This window comes from Hypanus sabinus, chromosome 3 (genome assembly GCF_030144855.1).
Source record: "Hypanus sabinus isolate sHypSab1 chromosome 3, sHypSab1.hap1, whole genome shotgun sequence".
NCBI classification, from domain to species: domain Eukaryota; kingdom Metazoa; phylum Chordata; class Chondrichthyes; order Myliobatiformes; family Dasyatidae; genus Hypanus; species Hypanus sabinus.
Window position 1 is genome coordinate 183,009,517 of NC_082708.1, and position 19,306 is coordinate 183,028,822.

The following is a 19,306-nucleotide window of genomic DNA, read 5'->3' on the forward strand; positions in this document are numbered from 1 at the left end:
TTTTTTCCTGCACGTTGGGTGTAGGACAGTCTTTTCTTTTCAATGGCTCTATTCGGGTTCTTTGTTTTGTGGCTGCCTGTAAGGAGATAACCCTCGAGGTTATGTATAGTACATATACCGTAGTTTGATGATAAATCTGCTTTGAACTTTGAACTTTTTTAACCCCCTACTCCGTCTCAATTTCCCACATTCAGCACAAATCCCTGCAAAGCCGTATGGAACATTGCATGCGGAGGGAAGGCTTGAAAGAAGTATGTAAAATTATGCAAATTACAGATAGGGAAGACAGTCAGAGTCTTTTTCTTAGCTTGGTAAGACAAGTATCAGAAGGCATTGCTTTAATTTATGAGAGGGAAAGTTTAACCCTTACATACAGTTCATATTCTATACCTTCACAGTATGTTCTGGTTCAATTTTGACCCAGCCCAAGGATTCCCTCATAACAAGTGTCTATACCAAATTTTGAGCCACAGATTTAGTTAGAATGTATAAATAGCCTATCTGACATTAATAAATAGGTGATTAATCCTTAATTAATGTTTCAAAGATGTAAAAACCCATTTCAATAGATACGGATCAAATTTGACCCGGAACAGTCTCAATGTGCAAAGATTTGTAGCACCTGTTCAAAAATATAACGTTTTAAAATATTTTTATTTTTGCACATTTTAGGTCACGTTAGGAGAAGTCATCAAATTTCGGCAAAAAAAGTGGCGTTTAGGGTGTTTTTACTGCTGTCAAATGTCAAAACGGGTCAAATTTGACCCGAAGAGTGTGTAAGGGTTAAAGGTGACTTGCATGGTGGGATTTTTTTTACAGAGAGATTGTTGGAATACACTGGCAGAGGAGGTGGTAGAAGCAGGTACTATAGCACTGTTTAAGCGATGTTTAGTCCGGGACATGAACAGAGTCAGGTTTATCATCACTGGAATATGTTGTGAAATTTGTTTTGCTGCAGCAGTCCATTGCAATACGAAATAATAAACTAAAAATTAAAATAAGAACATGTGTTCTTGGACAATTCAGAAATCTAACAGTGGAAGGGAAGAAGTTGTCCCCAAAATGGAGATATGGACTTTGTGCAGACGGATGGGATTAGTTTAACTGGGGGTCATGTGGTCCGAAGAGCTTGTTTCAGTACTGTACTGATGTGTATGCTCTGTGTACGAATCGCTTCAACATGTGCTATTAGTTCTATTTTAGGGAAAGGAATAAGCTGCCACATTTATCTCTGCAACCTGCTGTCTCCCTACAGGTCGTCATCAGTACAACCATCAACGTGGATGGGCACGTCCTGGCAGTGTCGGACAACATGTTCATCCACAACAACTCCAAGCATGGCCGGAGGGCTCGGAGGCTCGACCCATGCGAAGGTAGGTCAGATCAGGAGCACAGTCTGACTGATTTTCTTACCAACTAAACCTTCTGTCTCTGTAGCATGAAAGGGAACCTTCCAGCCTTTTGGACTCAGATTTGCATCGGTAAATTAGTCTATTATTATCATATGTTCCAGAATACAGTGAAAAACTTTGTCTTGCGTAAGACCATAAGACATAGGAGCTCAATTAAGTCCACAGAGTCTGATCTGATTTATTTTCATGGCTGATTTAATATCCCTCTCAACCCCATTCTCCTGCCTTCTCCCCATAACATTTGACATCCTGACTAATCAAGAGCCTATGGCAACAAATTCCACAGATTCACCACCATCTGGCTAATCTCTCCTAATCTCCTAATCTCTGTTCTAAATGGACATCCCTCTTTTCTGAGGTTGTGCCCTCTAGTCCTAGACTGCTCTCCAGGACCTCTCTATCTGGCCTTTTCAATATTCAATAGGTTTCAATGAGATCTCCTCCCCCCCCCCCCCCCACCCCGCACCATTATTCCTAAACTCCAGGAAGTACAGGAGCAAAGCCATAATACTCCCCTCATTCCTGTGAACCCCTCAGGATCTTCTCCAATGCCAGATAAAGGGACCAAAACTGCTCACAATACTCCAAGTTAGGTCCGATCAATGCCTTATAAAGCCTCAGAATTACATCCATGCTTTTGTATTCTAGTCCACTCAAAATGAATGCTAAACTTGCATTTGCCTTCCTTACCACCAACTCAACTTGCCAGTTATCTTTCAGGAAATCCTGCACAAGGACTCTCAAGTCCCAGGAGTTAAAACCTAGCATCAGAAATAGTAGCATAGTAACTGCCCAAGAGGAGTTCAAAAAGCCCTCTGATCAATAGTTGTCCTGGGGCAATTTCACCCAGTCGGGCCTTTCAGTGTGACAGGTTGCACCATTGAAATTTTAAAGTCATGAAGTGAATTAGATCCTTTAGCTCACTGAGGCCACATCGAACATCAACCCATCCATTTAACCATATAACCAAATAACAACTACAGCACGGAAACAGGCCATCTCGGCCCTTCTAGTGCATGCCGAAGGCTTACACTCACCTAATCCCACTGACCTGCACTCAGCCCATAACCCTCCACTCCTTTCCTGTCCATATACCTATCCAGTTTTGCTTTAAATGACAATATCGAACCTGCCTCTACCACTTCTACTGGAAGCTCATTGCACACATTTACACTAATCCTACACTAATCTGCTGCTGTTGTTGCCCCTCCATTGTCAAGGTTCAACATGTTGTGTGTTCAGCCACGCTCTTCCACACACCACTGGTGTAACGTGTGGTTATTTGAGTTACTGTCTGCTTCCTGTCAGCTTGAACCAGTCTGGCCATTTTCCTCTGACGTCTGATTAACAAGGCATTTTCACCCACAGAACTGCTACTCGATGTTTTTTTCCCCGCTGCATTCTCTGTAAACTCTAGAGACTCTTGTGCACCCTGTCTGGCACCAACAAACATTTCATGGTCAAAGTCACTTATATCACACATCTTCCCTATTTTGATGTTTGGCCTGAACAACAACTACTGGTTCTGTTGAAGGATCTCAGCCTGAAATGTCGACTGTACTCTTTTCCATCGATGCTGCCTGGCCTGCTGAGTTCCTTCAGCATTTTGTGTCTGTTGCTTGGACTTACAGCATCTGCAGATTTTCCCTTGTCTTGTTTTGAACAACTGAACCTCTTGACCATGCCTGCATGTTTTTATACATTGAGTTACTGCATAACGATTGGCTGATTAGATATTTGCATTAACAAGCAGGTGTACAGGGGTACCGGGTGTACATGTGCACGTAGACATTTACTTTTAGTTCATTCACAGGATGTGGGTTTGACAGGTTGATCCAGTAATTTATTTGCTCATCCCTAGTTGCCACTGAGATGGTGGTGGTGGGCTGTCTTTGTGAACTGCTGCAGTCCTTGAGGTGTGGGTAGACCCACCTTGCTGTAGGGAGGGAATTACAGGATTTTCACCCAGTGAGGGTAAAGGAACAGCAATACATTTCCAGTTTCCAGGTCAGGATCATGTGTGGTTTGGAGAGTAATTTCCAGAGAGTAGTTTTTCCCTGAGCTTTTGCTACCCATATCCTTCTAGCTGGGAGAGATGGTGGGTTTGGAAGGTGCTGTCTGAGGATTCTTGGTGAGTTGCTGCTGTATAAACATGTACACACACACACACGCGCGCGCGCGCGCAATAGTTTTCTTCATTGTAGTATGGTTGCGTAGTGATTAGCATAACCCTATTACCGCACCAGCAACCTGGATTCAGTTCTGCCGCTGTCTGTTCGAAGTTGACATGTTCTCCTCATGACTGCGTGGGTTTCCTCTGGGTGCTTTGGTTTCCTCCCACATTCCAATGATTGATGTTTAATTCTGTAATTGATCATTTGGGTGTAGTTGAGTATCGCAGTCTGGTTGAGCCAGAAGGGCCTGTTCCTGAGCTGTATCTCTAAAGACATGAAAACATATGCATGCATACATACAACAACACAAACACAACAGACAAAACCCTGCTGACTAATCTCTCTTTTCCATCAGAAGGCAGTTAAGAGATTCAAGAAGTGGGTGAAATATTGACTCATTATAAACGGCATCAGACTATTTACCTCACAAGAGCTGATTACTGTGTTTATTTTGCACTGCAGCCAAGCAGTTTATTTTCACGAGTCTGATGAATGTAGGATTCCTCTCCTTGGCAGAGTTGGAGGAGGAAGCCAATGCGTGCCAAAAGCAACTGTAAAATATCACACGGCTTGCGGAAGAGAGCAGGAATGTTACTGAGGCTCAGTGGAGCTTTGGCACTTTGCCAGTGTGGGAGGGATCAGTGAGAAATCTGAAGTGAGCATTCCCTCAGTTCACTTCCAGCGGCACCACAGAGAAAAGCAGGAGGCCATTGGACCCTTTGGATTAGGGACAGCTCTTCGACTGAAATGCACTCAGTGGCCATTTTATTAGCTACTCGTTTCATCCCAGAGCTGTCTTCTGCCGCTGCAGCCCATCCACTTGAAATTTCAACATGTTCTGTGTTCAGAGATGTTCTTCTGCACACCACTGTTGTTATGCATGGTTATTTGAGTTACTGTCGCCTTCTTGTCAGCTTGAACCAGTCTGGCCATTCTCCTCTGACCTTTCTCATTAATAAGGTATTTTCACCCACAGAACAGCCACTCGCTGGATTTTTTTTTTTGTTTTTTACACCATTCTTTGTAAACTCTCAAGACTGCTGTACATGACAATCTCAGGAGATCAGCAGTTTCTGAGATACTCAAACCACCCCATCTGGCACCAACAATCATTCCACAGTCAAAGTCACTTAGGTCACATTTCTTCTCCATTCTGATGTTTGATCAGAACAACAACTGTGACCATGTTTTATGCGTTGAGTTGCTGCCACATGATCGGCTGATTAGATACTATAATTGCATTAATTATGGAGAAGGATAGGTCTGGACCCAGGGTTGAGATTTTTGATTGGAGAAAGGCTAACTTTGAGGAGATGCGAAAAGATTTAGAAGGAGTGGATTGGGACAATTTGTTTTATGGGAAGGATGTAATAGAGAAATGGAGGTCATTTAATGGTGAAATTTTGAAGGTAAAGAATCTTTATGAAAGAAAAGGAAAGGTAAAAGTTTGAGAGAGCCATAGTTTTCAAGGGCTATTGGAAACTTGCTCTGAAAAAGTGAGAGATGTACAATAAATATAGGCAGCATGGAGTAAATGAGGTGCTCGAGGAATATAAAGAATGTAAAAAGAATCTTAAGAAAGAAATTAGAAAAGCTAAAAGAAGATATGAGGTTGCTTTGGCAAGTAAGGTGAAAATAAATCCGAAGGGTTTCTACAGTTATATTAATAGCAAAAGGATAGTGAGGGATAAAATTGGTCCCTTAGAGAATCAGAATGGACAGCTATGTGTGGAGCCAAAAGAAATGGGGGAGATTTTGAACAATTTCTTTTCTTCAGTATTCACTAAGGAGAAGGATATTGAATTGTGTAAGGTAAGGGAAACAAGTAGGGAAGTCATGGAAACTATGACGATTAAAGAGGAGGAAGTACTAGCACTTTTAAGGAATATAAAAGTGGATAAATCTCCGGGTCCTGACAGGATATTCCACAGGACCTTGAGGGAAGTTGGTGTAGAAATAGCAGGGGCTCTGACAGAAATATTTCAAATGTCATTAAAAACGGGGATGGTGCCGGAGGATTGGCATATTGTTCATGTGGTTCCATTCTTTAAAAAGGGTTCTAAGAGTAAACCTAGCAATTATAGGCCTGTCAGTTTGATGTCAAAGGTGGGTAAATTAATGGAAAGTATTCTTAGAGATGGTATATATAATTATCTGGATAGACAGGGTCTGATTAGGAACAGTCAACATGGATTTGTGTGTGGAAGGTCATGTTTGACAAATCTTATTGAATTTTTTGAAGAGGTTACTAGGAAAGTTGACGAGGGTAAAGCAGCGGATGTTGTCTATATGGACTTCAGTAAGGCCTTTGACAAGGTTCCACATGGAAGGTTAGTTAGGAAGGTTCAATCGTTAGGTATTAATATTGAAGTAGTAAAATGGATTCAACAGTGGCTGGATGGGAGATGCGAGAGAGTAGTGGTGGATAACTGTTTGTCAGGTTGGAGGCCAGTGACTAGTGGTGTGCTTCAGGGATCTGTACTGGGTCCAATGTTGTTTGTCATATACATTAATGATCTGGATGATGGGGTGGTAAATTGGATTAATAAGTATGCAGATGATACTAAGGTAGGTGGCGTTGTGGATAATGAAGTAGGTTTTCATAGCTTGCAGGGAGATTTAGGCCAGTTAGAAGAGTGGGCTGAGCGATGGCAGATGGAGTTTAATGCTGATAAGTGTGAGGTGCTACAATTTGGTAGGACTAATCAAAATAGGACATACATGGTAAACGGTTGGGCATTGAGGAATGCAGTAGAACAGTGATCTAGGAATAATGGTGCATAGTTCCCTGAATGTGGAATCTCATGTGGATAGAGTGGTGAAGAAAGCTTTTGGTATGCTGGCCTTTATAAATCAGAGCATTGAGTATAGGAGTTGGGATGTAATGTTAAAATTGTACAAGGCATTGGTGAGGCCAAATTTGGAGTATTGTGTACAGTTCTGGTCACCGAATTATAGGAAAGATGTCAACAAAATAGAGAGAGTACAGAGGAGATTTACTAGAATGTTACCTGGGTTTCAGCACCTAAGTTAAGAGAATGGTTGAACAAGTTAGGTCTTTATTCTTTGGAGCATAGAAGATTGAGGGGGGACTTTATAGAGGTATTTAAAATTATGAGGGGGATAGAAAGAGTTAGTGTGGATAGGCTTTTTCCATTGAGAGTAGGGGAGGTTCAAACAGGAAGACATGAGTTGAGAGTTAGGGGGCAAATGTTTAGGGGTAACATGAGGGTGAACTTTTTTACTCAGAGCGTGGTGGCTGTGTGGAATGAGCTTCCAGTAGAACTGGTAGAGGCAGATTTGATATTGTCATTTAAAGTAAAATTGGACAGGTATATGGACAGGAAGGGAATGGAGGGTTATGGGCTAAGAGCAGGTTGGTGAGATTAGGTGGGAGTAAGCATTCAGCACGGACTAGACGGGCCAAGATGGCCGAGATACAGCCCTGTTTCCATGCTGTAATTGTTATATGGTTATAATGAGCAGGTGTACCTAATTAATACACTGAGTATATGTGGCCCCACATTCCCAGCTATGTGTTCTTGACCCTGTGAAGAATATGAAGACTTTCTCAAGGTTGAGAAAATATTTGAAGCCATTGCAAGACCGGCAGAGTTTTTGAAGCTCTGAAGCAATGCATCGTCAGGAAGGGTAACTGAAGCTTCAGTTACACACCAGCAATTGTTTTGCACGTAAAGGAGCAGATGGTTGATGAGGTGAAACTTTATATCCTCTTCATAGATCAGGCCGTGTAATAGGAAACAATGTGTGCAGATATTAGGGGTCGATGCTGGAAATGCTGAGATAACTTTACACAAGAAGATCAGCATGCAACAGAGGAAGTAAAGGCCTCTTTTATTATCAGTTAAGTAATGGTGGTTACATCTGTAGATATGAAGTTACTGTGAAAAAAAAAGGGACTGAAGTAAATGATAAACCAGATTCGAACACTCTGGTCAGGCTGAGTCTGGAGTATTGCATTCACTTCCAGTCACCCGACTTCCAATCTTCTACTTCAACATTTATGGTTAAGATGTCCCTGGTGAACCTCTGTGACTTCTGGCTGGTGGCTAATGAACAAGGATAGCAACTAAATATTTTGTTAACTAGATTTTTCCTGGCAAACAACCATCGCTAGTCAAAGTCTGTAACTTCCCCTTGGACTTGGCGACAATTCAGTGTGGCGGAACTGAGACGAGGCAAGCCAAGAGCATGGAAAAGCATGAGATATCAGGCACAGGCCAGACCAAAGACACAGGGCCCAGGTGCCATATGGAGATTTACAGGCAGGATCGAAGCACGGAAGTTCGGTGTATCCAAGCAGCAAAACCTGTTGTTGAGACAGAGAGTTAAGCACCCGGCTGGATTGAAAAGGTCAGGGTGTCAAGGTACAGGACAGTTCAGATTGCTGCTCGAAGCGGTAGAACCCGATGCTCAGATGGAGCTGGGCCAGATCGGAAAGGTGAAGGTGTTGGATATGTCGGGGTGTTGGGGCCCGAGCCAAGGTGCGGGCCAATTAAGATTGCTGCTCCACGATGTTTACTCTGCTCTCTGCTGAACTATGGGACTCTCTCTCTTGGAGATTTCAGTTCAGAAATGCTATTTGCTTGCAGTTACTGTTGGCATAATTTTTTTTAAATTACACCTCGAGTGTTGGATGGTCTTTTTTAAGGGTTATTTTCTCATGGACATGATGAGCTTTTTATTCTCTATACACAGGGTGTTGGACAGTCTTTATTCATATGTATGGGATTTGTTTCTGGGTTTCTTTCGTGGCTGCCTGCTAGGCGATCACCCTGAAGGTTGTATGTGAGGTATACACACTTTGATAATAAAATGGACTTTGAACTTTATTATAGGAAGGATGTGGAGGATTTGGAGAGGGTGCAGAAGAGGTTTATCGTCTTTGGTGTTTGCCGAGCTTGGCAGTTAGCTTGTAGATATTTCATCATCAGTTAAGGTGATATCCTCAGTGTTGGTGTCTCTCTCCGAGAGTGCTCACATTTATATTGGCCCCCTGTTCACTTGCCTTGGTCCTGATTGGCTACTCCTTTAATTGACCTTTGAATTTACGTTTCTTTGGTTCTTAGGCGTTCTTACAAAGTGTCTATTTTAATATGTTTGTTTATGAAGTTATCAGAAAAAAATCACATTTCTAAAAACTCTCATGCCTGCTTTGTGTTTGTCTGCACCCTGTGTCCTTCACAGTGTCCTGCTCTGTCTTCAAGATCAGTGACAGTGGATCATCTCTCCATACCGTCAGTTTGTGTTCCCGTAAGCGAATTGCGAGTTTATGTCCCGTCTGGCTGACGTAGTCTCCACAGGTGACCCTGTACACCACATTGCTTTTGCTGGTTGTCTTTACTGGTACCTTGGTTCTTGGGACAAGCTTCCGTCAACTTGCCGTTAGTTTATGAGCAATTGTGCTGCCCTAAGGTTTGAGCAGTCAAGCTGCCATTTCTGAGACATTCTTGCTGTAGGGCAGGGTCACACGTTTATTGTCTGCCTGGAGTAGAAAGTATTAGCTATAAAGAGAGGTTGGACAAACTTCAGTTGTTTTCTCTGGAGTGTCAGAGGCCGAGGGAAGACATGAAAATAATTAATAAAATTATGAGAGACTCCTGATGAAAGGTCTCAAACTGAAATGTCAGCTGTTTATTCCCCTGCATACTCCCCTTCCTGACTTGCTGAGTTCCTCCATCATTTTGTGTGTGTTTTTTGCTCTGGGTTCCCCTCATCTGCAGGATCTCTTGTGTTGACGTTTTCCATGAGAACTTACATTATTATGAAGAATGCAATCCAGGACCCTTCCCACCCTGATTATTGTCTCTCGTCCGGTTGGGAGGAAGATACAAATACCTGAAAGCACGTACCACCAGGCGCAAAGACATCCTGCTGTTACCAGGTTATTGAGCAGACCTCTCATGCATATAAAGATAAACGGCTGATCTCCCGGTCTACCTCACCATGGCTTTTAATTGTCTACTTGCACTGCACTTTTCTCTGTAACTGTAAAACTATATTCTGCATACTAATTTCCTTTTACAACCTTGCTTTATTTACATATGGCACGCGCTTTCTTGATGGCAGCAAACAATTTTTTAAAATTGTATTTATTTATTTTATTCTGGCACGAAGGTGCCAGTGACCAACAGCGACAGCTTAGAAGACCACTGGATACTCTTTTCTTCTTCAAAATATACTTCTTCTGAAATGGGATCGATTGCAGCTTGTAATTTCCCCATTAAGAAAGTATTTTTGGGCCGACTGAAGTATCTGGCACCTCTGCGTTCTCCTCTGCTACGCGGCGTGGAGTGTGGCAGTGGCTGTGGCTGAGAGTGTACTCGGCATCAATTCTAAATGGAATCCACATGAACCTACGGTCAGCTCCGGTATCCTGTGTGAACTAAAGTGTCGAGCAAGATTAAAATCGACGAGGATGAGAGCGGAAGGTAAATGGGTGTTCAGTGCAGTCTGCCGGAAGCTGACCAGTCTCTCTCTCTCTCTCTCTCTTTCTCTCTCTCTCTCTCTCTCTCTCTCTCTCTCTCTCTCTCTCTCTCTGTCTCTCTGTCTCTGTCTCTCTCTCTCTCTCTCTCTCTGTCTCTCTGTCTCTGTCTCTCTCTCTCTCTCTCTCTGTCTCTCTGTCTCTCTCTCTCTCTCTCTCTCTCTCTCTCTCTCTCTCGCCAGTGGAAGGTTCAGGAGTTTTGGGAGTCCAAAGCTGCATGGTTCATGGCTTGTGGCTGTGGACTGGCTTTCAGCTGCGGTTTGATGTTTAACGTCCTCAGTGCTGAACGCGGTTTCCTATTTGGATGATTTGATCAAGGTCTGCTGCCATCGACACAGCACTGAACTGACTGGCTTCACTCGCCTCGGCAGCTCATGGCTGTGGACTCACTTTTGGGAACTCTACAGATTGATGTTTAATATTTTGTCTGTTGCTGTTGCCATGAATTTTTCTTTTTTTTTGCCCATCTGATGCTCTTGTTGTGTAGGAGTTTTCTTTAAATGGGTTCTCTGGTGTTTCTTTGTTTTGTGGCTGTCTGTGGGAAGATGAATCCCAAGGTTGTGTACTCTATACGTACTTTAATAATAAGTGTACTTTGAACTTATTTATTTAGCGATACAGTGTTGACCAGGCTCTTCTGGCCCAATGAATGGCACCACCCAGCAACACACCTATTTAGCCCTAGCCTAATCACCAGAGAATTTATAATGAACTATTAACCTACTGACCCATATGACTTTGGACTGTGGGAGGAAACCTGAGCACCTGGAAGAGACACACACAGTCACGGGGAGAATGTACAAATTTCATACAGACAGCACTGGAATTGAACTCCAAACTCCATCGCGCTGTAATAACATCGTGCAAACCGTTACACTGCACCCAATCACTGTCATCACGTATTACTGCACTGAAAGTGTCCCTTCAGCTCATCTAGTTTATGCTGAACTATTGTTCTGCCTAGTGCCATCAACCTGGATCATAGCCCTCCAACTGGTAAACAAAAAGAACCATCCAGGATGGGAGCTGTCTGGATTTGAACCGGGGATCTTTTGATCCGCAGTCAAATGCTCTACCACTGCACTATGTTCACCATAATGTGTATCTTGTAATGCGTAATGTAAACATGTATCTCAGTCCACATGACAATACATAAACCAATACCAATATTGTAAGTCTGTCTCTAGACCCCCAGGTGAATATATCCAACATTCCTTTTATTAAACTAAAGGAATTTTCTGTTCTGTTTTGTGGAGTCTGTTTAATCTAACCGACTTTTAGAAGGGTTTGTGAAAGGTTATATGCTGGGTATTATTTCTTCCCAGCAATCCTCGCAGCCCTCCTGGGAAAGAAAGGTGATGGTTAAAAACGAGAATCTATCTGCCTGAAGAGAAGTGCCCACTATCCAATTAACAAAAACAAATGTCATAGAAAAGCAGAATGAAATAAAGGCTTGCTCTTTGCGGATTTACCAGCGAGGTGCTCAGTTAGAATCAATAAACAAATCCAAGTGCGTTGGGATCTGTGGTCTCCAGTGACGTTACAGAATTCACAGCCCATGGGCTGCATTCAAATGCTACTGGTATTGGTTTATAATTGTCACATGTGCTGAGAAACAATGAAAAGCTTGCGTTCTTTATAAAGAGCTCTCAGATTGCAGTGAGGTAGAACAAGGTGAAACGATAACAATGAAAAATTAAGTTTAAAAGATGCAGAGAAAATGCAGTGCAGGTAAATGAGAAAGTCATAACAAGGTAGCTTGTGAGGTCAGAAGTCCATCTTTTTGTACAGGAGGTCCACTCAAGAATCTGATAACAGGGGGAACAGAAATTGTCCTTGAGCCTGGTGGCACGTGCTTTCAGGTTTTTTTACTTCTGCTGATGGTAGAGAAGAAACGAGAGAATGTCTGGGGTGGGTGGGTCTTTGATTATGTTTTGTTTATTAGCCTTATTTGTCACATGTATATCGAACCAGACAGTGAAATACATCATTTGCGTTAATGACCAACACAGACTGTGAGAGATCAGCAGCTTCTAACACGTCTGGCGCCGACAATCATTCCTTGGTCAAAGTCACTTTGATCGCATTTCTTCCCCTTTCTGATATTTGATCTGAATATCAACTGAACCTCTTGACCATGTCTCCATGCTTTATTGCATTGAGTTGCTGCCGCATGATTGGCTGATTAGATCTTTGCATCGACAAGCAGGTGTACCTAATAAAATGGCCACTGAGTGCACACGGCCATTCCGGGTAAAGATGTCAGACTTCTTTCCCTGAAGGGCAGTAATGGACCAGATGTGTTTTTATGAGAATCTGGTAGTTTCACAATCACCATCAGTGACGCTCGATTTTTAATTACGGATTTTTACTTAATTAGTTGAGCTTAATTTCCCCAGCTGCCAGCGTGCCAGATCAATCACCCAGGGCTCTGAGGATAGCTCCATGATTTAACCACTGAGCTATCACATCCTTTAGTTATTGACTGTGGGAAGACATCACTCTCTCTATCACACACTCTCTCTCTCTCCCTCTCTCTCTCTCTCTCTCTCTCCCTCTCCATCCGCCCTCTTTCTCTCCCTCTCTCCTCTCTCTCTCTCTCCCCCTCTCTCTCTCTCTCACACACACACACTCTCTTTCTCCATCTCTCTCTCTCTCTCCATCCCCTCTCTCTGTCCCTCCCCCCTCTCTCTCTCTCCCTCCCCCTCTCTCTCTCCCTCCCCTCTCTCTCCCTCCCCCTCTCTCTCCCCCCCTCTCTCTCTCTCCCCCTCTCTCTCTCCCTCCCCCCTCTCTCTCTCCCTCCCCCCTCTCTCTCTCCCTCCCCACTCTCTCTCTCCCTCCCCCTCTCTCTCTCCCCCCTCTCTCTCTCCCCTCTCTCTCCCTCCCCCCTCTCTCTCCCTCCCCCCTCTCTCTCCCTCCCTTCTCTCTCTCCCTCCCCCCCTCTCTCTCTCCCTCCCCCTCTCTCTCCCTCCCCTCTCTCTCTCCCTCCCCCCACTCTCTCTCTCCCTCCCCCCTCTCTCTCTCCCTCCCCCCTCTCTCTCTCCCTCCCCTCTCTCTCTCCCTCCCCCCTCTCTCTCCCAACCCCCTCTCTCTCTCCCCCTCTCTCTCTCCCCCCTACTCTCTCTCTCCCTCCCCCTCTCTCTCTCCCTCCCCCTCTCTCTCTCTCCCTCCCCCCTCTCTCTCTCTCCCTCCCCCCTCTCTCTCTCCCTCTCCTTTTTTCCATCACCCTCATCCCTGCACTGTAATTTGGAGCAGCAAGCTACAGGGTGCTTCAAGGTAAGTTCCACCAGCACTCCTGGAGGACTTTGGAGAGGGGAGGAGAGAAATATCTTAAAGTGTTTGATGGCTGTTGGTCGGTACTTGCTGGAGTTTAGACGAATGGGAGAGGGGGGAAATCTAATTGAAACCTACCAACTATTGAAAGGCCGAGATAGAGCAGTCATCGAAAGTATATTTCCTACAGCGGGGGATTCCAGGGCCAGAGGACACAGCCTCAGAATTGAAGAAAGTACTTTTTTTTTAACAGAGATGAGGAGGAATTTCTTCAGCCAGAAGAATTCATTGCCATAGATATCTGAGGAGGAAAAGTCATTGGGTATATTTAAAGCGGAGGTCGATAGGTTCTTGATTAGTAAGGCATTAAAGGTTATGGAGAGAAAGCAGGAGAATGGGGTTGAGAGGGTTAATAAATCAGCCATGATAAGTGGGGCAGACTCAATGGGCCAGATAGCCTAACTCTGCTCCTATGTCTTATAGTCCGATGGTCGAAAGCCACAGTTGAGTGGCCATTAGAATGTCACTATTCTCATGTCCACTACCCCTTCACTGTAACATTGAAGTAGGTTCAAGGGTTTGGTGAGCGAGACAGGAAACACTGACTGTGAATAAGGATATTAATCATTTCTTTACAAACAGTAAAAAAAAATTCGACCAAATATTTAAGTTCCCCCACCCTTACACACAAGCTACAGAACTAAATATTCAACAAACAGATACTTTGTTAACCGTGCACATGGAGCATACCTCCCCAGCAATTCCGGGCACAGATGGAAAGAGAACAAGCAAGTGTTACTCCTGAGGTGTTTGAAACCGGACACTGGGTGCCGTGGCACTCAAGCCAACCAATGAGAAGGGCAGCTGCAGTTTTTAGACTGACCCATGACAATCAACACGATGGAAGTGGCTTTCGATGGCAAATAAGCCACACCCCCACACAACACTAACGCTCCTCAAAACGTCCTTGCAGCCACTGAAATATGTCAAAGGTACATTTAATGTCAGAGAAATGTATACAATATACATCCTGAGATTATTTTTCTTCACATACATCCACAAAAACAGAGGAGTGCCCCAAAGAATGAATGACAGTTAAATGTTAGAACCCCAAAGTCCCCCCTCAGCTCCCCCTTCACACATACTGTAAGCAGCAGCAAAGAAACAATCCCCCCTCCCCCACCAGCAAAAATGCATCGGCGTCCCCCCCACCAAACACTCAAGCGTGCAGCAAAGCATCACTAAAGACACAGACTTGCAGTACCACAAAGACTACTCGTTCACCCGGTAATTCGACATACCGCAGGCTCTGTCTCTCTCTCTCTTCCTCTAAGGGAAAAAGAGGTGTTGCTGTTTCACAGCGAGAGGGGAGACGTAACAAAACGCCTTGCCGATTTATAAAAGTCTGTTGTGTCGCTTTTTCCGAGCTCTGTGCCCAAAGATCTCGGGTTTCTAGGCACACAGCCGGCAGCTGGCTCGCTGCTTACGATCTTCTGTCTCCCACAACGCAGCAGGCGGCGGCACCGGCCTCGAGTCCACCCGCCTCCAGAGCCACGAAAATCTGGCACCCTGAAGGTGTGCTAGCCTTCCAGGCCGCATCCTTGGCACATCGAAAAGCGGCCAGTCGTCAGACCCCGAGAGCGGGTCCCACTTCCGCAGAGAACCGAAGTCAGCGTGTAACTCCAGGTCAGGGTCTTCAAAAGAACCCTGAAAGGGAAAAAAGAGATATTAAAGACGGAAGCAAAGGAGTCGCCGTTAGGCACCATCATCCTGACCTCCGGCCTCCATCGAAGTGCTAACTCTGCTCTATCAGTAGCAATCAAAGCAAACGCAAGGAAGATCCCACTAAGTAAAATTGGTAAATTGGGTAATATTTTAATCATAGAATCATAGAGATATAGAAATCTACAGCACATTACAGGCCCTTCGGCCCACAATGTTGTGCCGACCATGTAACCTACTCTAGAAACTGCCTAGAATTTCCCTACCTGCTTAGAATTTCTGTTTTTCTAAGTTCCATGTACCTATGTAAGAGTCTGTTAAAAGACCCTATTGTATCCATTTCTACCTCTGTTTCTGGCAGTGCATTCCACACACCCACCACTCTCAGGTTAAAAAAATACTTACCTCTGGCATCCTCCTTGTACCAACCTCCAAGCATCTTAAAAGTATGCCTCCTACCGAAATGAACCGCTTCACACTTATCTGGGATGAACTCCATCTGCCACCTCTCAGCCCAGTTCTGCATCCTATCAATGTCCCGCTGTAACCTCTGACAGCCCTCCACACTATCCACAACACCCCCAATATATCAAAATAAACTTTATGCACAATAAAATATTTACAAGATAAACCGTGCAATGCCTTTTCATTCTTACATTCACAGACACTGCATTATGTAGTGTTTCAAACCAGTAAACATAAGAGATTTTGCAGATGCTGGAAATCCAGAGTAATCATGCAAAATGCTGGAGGGACTCAGCAGGTCAGAATTAGGTTGAATATCACAGGCATATGTTGTGAAATTTGTTGTTATGTAGCAGAAACACGTTACAATACATAATAATAAACTGTAATTTACAGTAAGTGTATATGCAGTATTTATTTAAAAAGTTAAATTAAATAAACAGTGCAAAAAAGAGAGAAAAAGGGTAGTGAAGTGGTGTTAACATGGAACCCATGAACAGGACCTCACTACACATACACTGTCCTTTAACACCAGGGCAGGCCATCTTCTGCAGCTTCCGGTGGACTTGCACTCAGACTGGTTACACTACTGGTGGTGAGTTTGTCAACTAGGTGAGGCATTTGGCTTCCACAAGAGTTGACCAGGATCTCACTTGTTATATTTTGCAACTTCAAACAAACTGATTCAAGCAAAGTCACAGGAGTCCAAAGTGCAGATTTAGCTTTGAGTTTACCTTTAAGCGAGGAAAGGAATGAACTGTTGACATTTCCTGATGGAGGGTCTCGTCCTGGGATGTAGACTGTTTAAACCCAATAGCAATAAAGCCAATACATCACTCATTTGGCCCCCTGGAGTGGTACATTACTACAGTGATTGAGGGGCTTCCTCAGCCAACCTGACCTCTCCCTGTTCAGTCATGGAAGAGCCCTATACTGTCCTATACCTTCCCCACAGAGCCCTATGGTGGCTGCCCCAAGCTTCCCTGAATCCTTCATTACATACCCCTGTGGCCTGGGATATGTCCCGTCAGCTTTCCTTTACAGGCATCTCGATCTGCTGGCTGGGTAAATTGGATTATTATTGTCATGTGCACGGAGATGCAGTGAAAAACTTTGTTTTATCTGCTCTCCGTACAGATCATTTCATGACACAGTAGAGCAAGGAGAAACAATAACAGGGTGCGGAATGAAGTGTTCCAGTTGCAGAGAACGTGCAGTGGCCCGAAGTACGATCACTGTGGCAGCATTCGACTTGCCACCACGTTCTCAAGAGCTGGTTGGGAATGGGCAATTAACGGTGCCTTTGCCATTAATGTCCGCACCCTGAGAAATGAATGTCAAGGAATTTAAGGGCCGTACAAGTGGGAAGAGATAACAGAGAAACAGGCAGACCAGTCACACAGAGCTAGGTTGAGGGAGAGTGGACACGTGATCAGAGGTCTCCAGAGGGGCTAAACAACTCTGTCTTTTCTCTCGCAAAGCAGCCACGCCATGCATCAAAGCAATTAGCCCAAGTGAAGGGTGGACCACGGGAGGAGCAACCATCATCATTATCGGAGACAGCTTCTTTGATGGATTGCAGGTTGTGTTTGGAACAATGCTGGTGTGGAGTGAGGTACGTACTTGGTTCTGCAAAAGTAACCAAAAGAGCTGCAGAGGAGGATATGTCCATGTGTGTTCTGAAACCCTTCTCCCCTTTAAACTGTGGGTGACTTAGTGTTTTAACAAGGGAATCCGTCTCTCCCTATTTTTTCCCCATTCCTTTCCCTGTTCCTTCCATCTCGCCCCAAGCAGACTGTTCACTGAACAAGAGGGAAGAATCAAGTTCAAGTATGATCAATGATGGTTTCAAGTCAAGAAAAGTTCATTGTCATTTAACTATACACATCTATACTGTCAAATGAGACAATGTTTCTAGAGATCAGGGTGTAAAGCACACAGTCATACACATAACACATGATAACATAGGAAAGGAAGAATTATATCTACAAATGAATTACACATAATTTCCTGTACCTTTTCTGGTAACTGAGTTGTTTTGCTGGACTGCTAGAGCATTACCAAGTCCTATTTTAGAACATAGAACAGAGCATTGTTTAGTTAGACATTTAATTACTAGTTTAGATAGTTTTCCACAGTGTCTGTCCCAAATTAATCAAACTAGAAATTGAATGCATACCTAAATGGATCCATTATGTCTGCACAATGTCCATATCCCTCAATTCTCTGCAGATCCATGCGCCTATCGAAGAACCTCTTAAACATGTTTTGCTGTGTTTACCTCTGCCACCACACCTGGTGGCATATTCTAGGTACCCACCACATTTTGTGTAAAAAAAAAACCCGCCCCGCACATCTCCTCTGAATTTCCCCCCTCAACTCAAATGCATGGCTTTTAGTTTTGAACATTTCGACACAGAGAAATGTACTCTATCTATGCCTCTCACAATCTTACAGGCTTCTATCAAAGCTTCATTCAGGTTCTGCTGCTCCAGAGAAAACAACCCAAGTTTGTCCAAACTCTTGTTATAGCAGAGGAGAACTCCACCCACTCCCATGAGCATATTTTTATACAGCACCTTCAGTGGTCGATTCCCAGGGATCTGGACAGATAACCAAAGGCTTGGTCAAAGAAAACATGTTAAAGAGTGACTTAAAGAAGAAAAGAGAGAGAGAGAGAGAGAAGGGATGGAGGGAGAGGGGGAGAGGGATGGAGTAGGAGAGTGTGTGGGATGAGAAAGAAAGAAAGCGGAGAGAATGAAGAAAAAGGAGGAGAATGAGGGATGTAGTGGGGGATGAGGGATTGAATTTAGAATTCTTCAGACCGAGATGCTGCAGCTCATTCACAAAGGAAATTGGGAACGATTGGGACGTGGGGACTGAAGGACTGTGGAGCATTGCTGTGCTGCAGGTCGTTACGGTATCAGATGGAGCTTGTGGTTGAAATAGCGTGGAGTACACCTTCTGGGCCTTCAAGCCACGCCACCCAGAAATCCCAGATTTAATCCTGGCCTAATCAACGGACAATTTGCTACAACCAATTAACCTACCAACCAGAATGCGGGAGAAACGTAGCACCCGAGGAAACCCGTGCAATCATTGGGAGAATGCACAAAGCAGTGGTGGGAACTGAACCCAGGCCACTGGCACTGTAAAACCAACCACTACACTAGCATGCTGCCTGGTTAGTAGGTTAATTGTTCATATGAGTGTCTTAGAAGTTTGCAAAGATCCAGCTTTACATCTAAAACTTTGACAAGCTTCTGTAGATGTCTGGTGGAGAGTATAATGACTGGTTGTATGACAGCCTGGTGTGGAAACGCCAATGCTCTCGAATGGAAAACCCTACAAAAAGTAGTGGATTTGGCCCGGTCCATTGCAGGTAAAACCCTCCCTACCATCGAGCACATTTACACAGAGTGCTGTCACTAGAAACCAGCATCCATCATCAGGGACCCCACCACCAGATCATCCTCTCTTCTCACTGTTACCGTTAGGAAGAAGGTACCGGAGCCTCAGGACTCACACCACTAAGTTCAGGAACCAAATGGCTTTTGAACCAAAGAGATAACTTCACTCACCCAACACTGAGCTGTTCCCATTCCCCATGGACTCATTTTCAAGGACTCTTCATTTCATGATATTTATTGCTTGTTTGTTCGTTTATTTATTTATTTATATCATTATTTCTTTCTTTTTGAATTTGCACAGTTTGTTGTTTTTTTTTCAATACTGGATGCCTGCCCAGTTGGTGT

General features: G+C 44.0%; 1 protein-coding gene across 4 annotated transcripts in view; it reads left to right on the forward strand.

The window, feature by feature from the left end:
• Positions 1-19,306, forward strand: part of LOC132391943 (transcription factor COE3-like) — a 432,097-nt gene that overhangs the window by 332,447 nt on the left and 80,344 nt on the right. For 3 of the 4 annotated variants that reach the window (XM_059965751.1, XM_059965748.1, XM_059965749.1), the window contains exons 8-9: positions 1,256-1,373; positions 17,033-17,166. In XM_059965751.1, coding sequence (XP_059821734.1) covers positions 1,256-1,373; positions 17,033-17,166 — 252 coding nt within the window. The remainder of the gene's footprint in view (positions 1-1,255; positions 1,374-17,032; positions 17,167-19,306) is intronic. The other variant, XM_059965750.1, reaches the window with a different exon arrangement.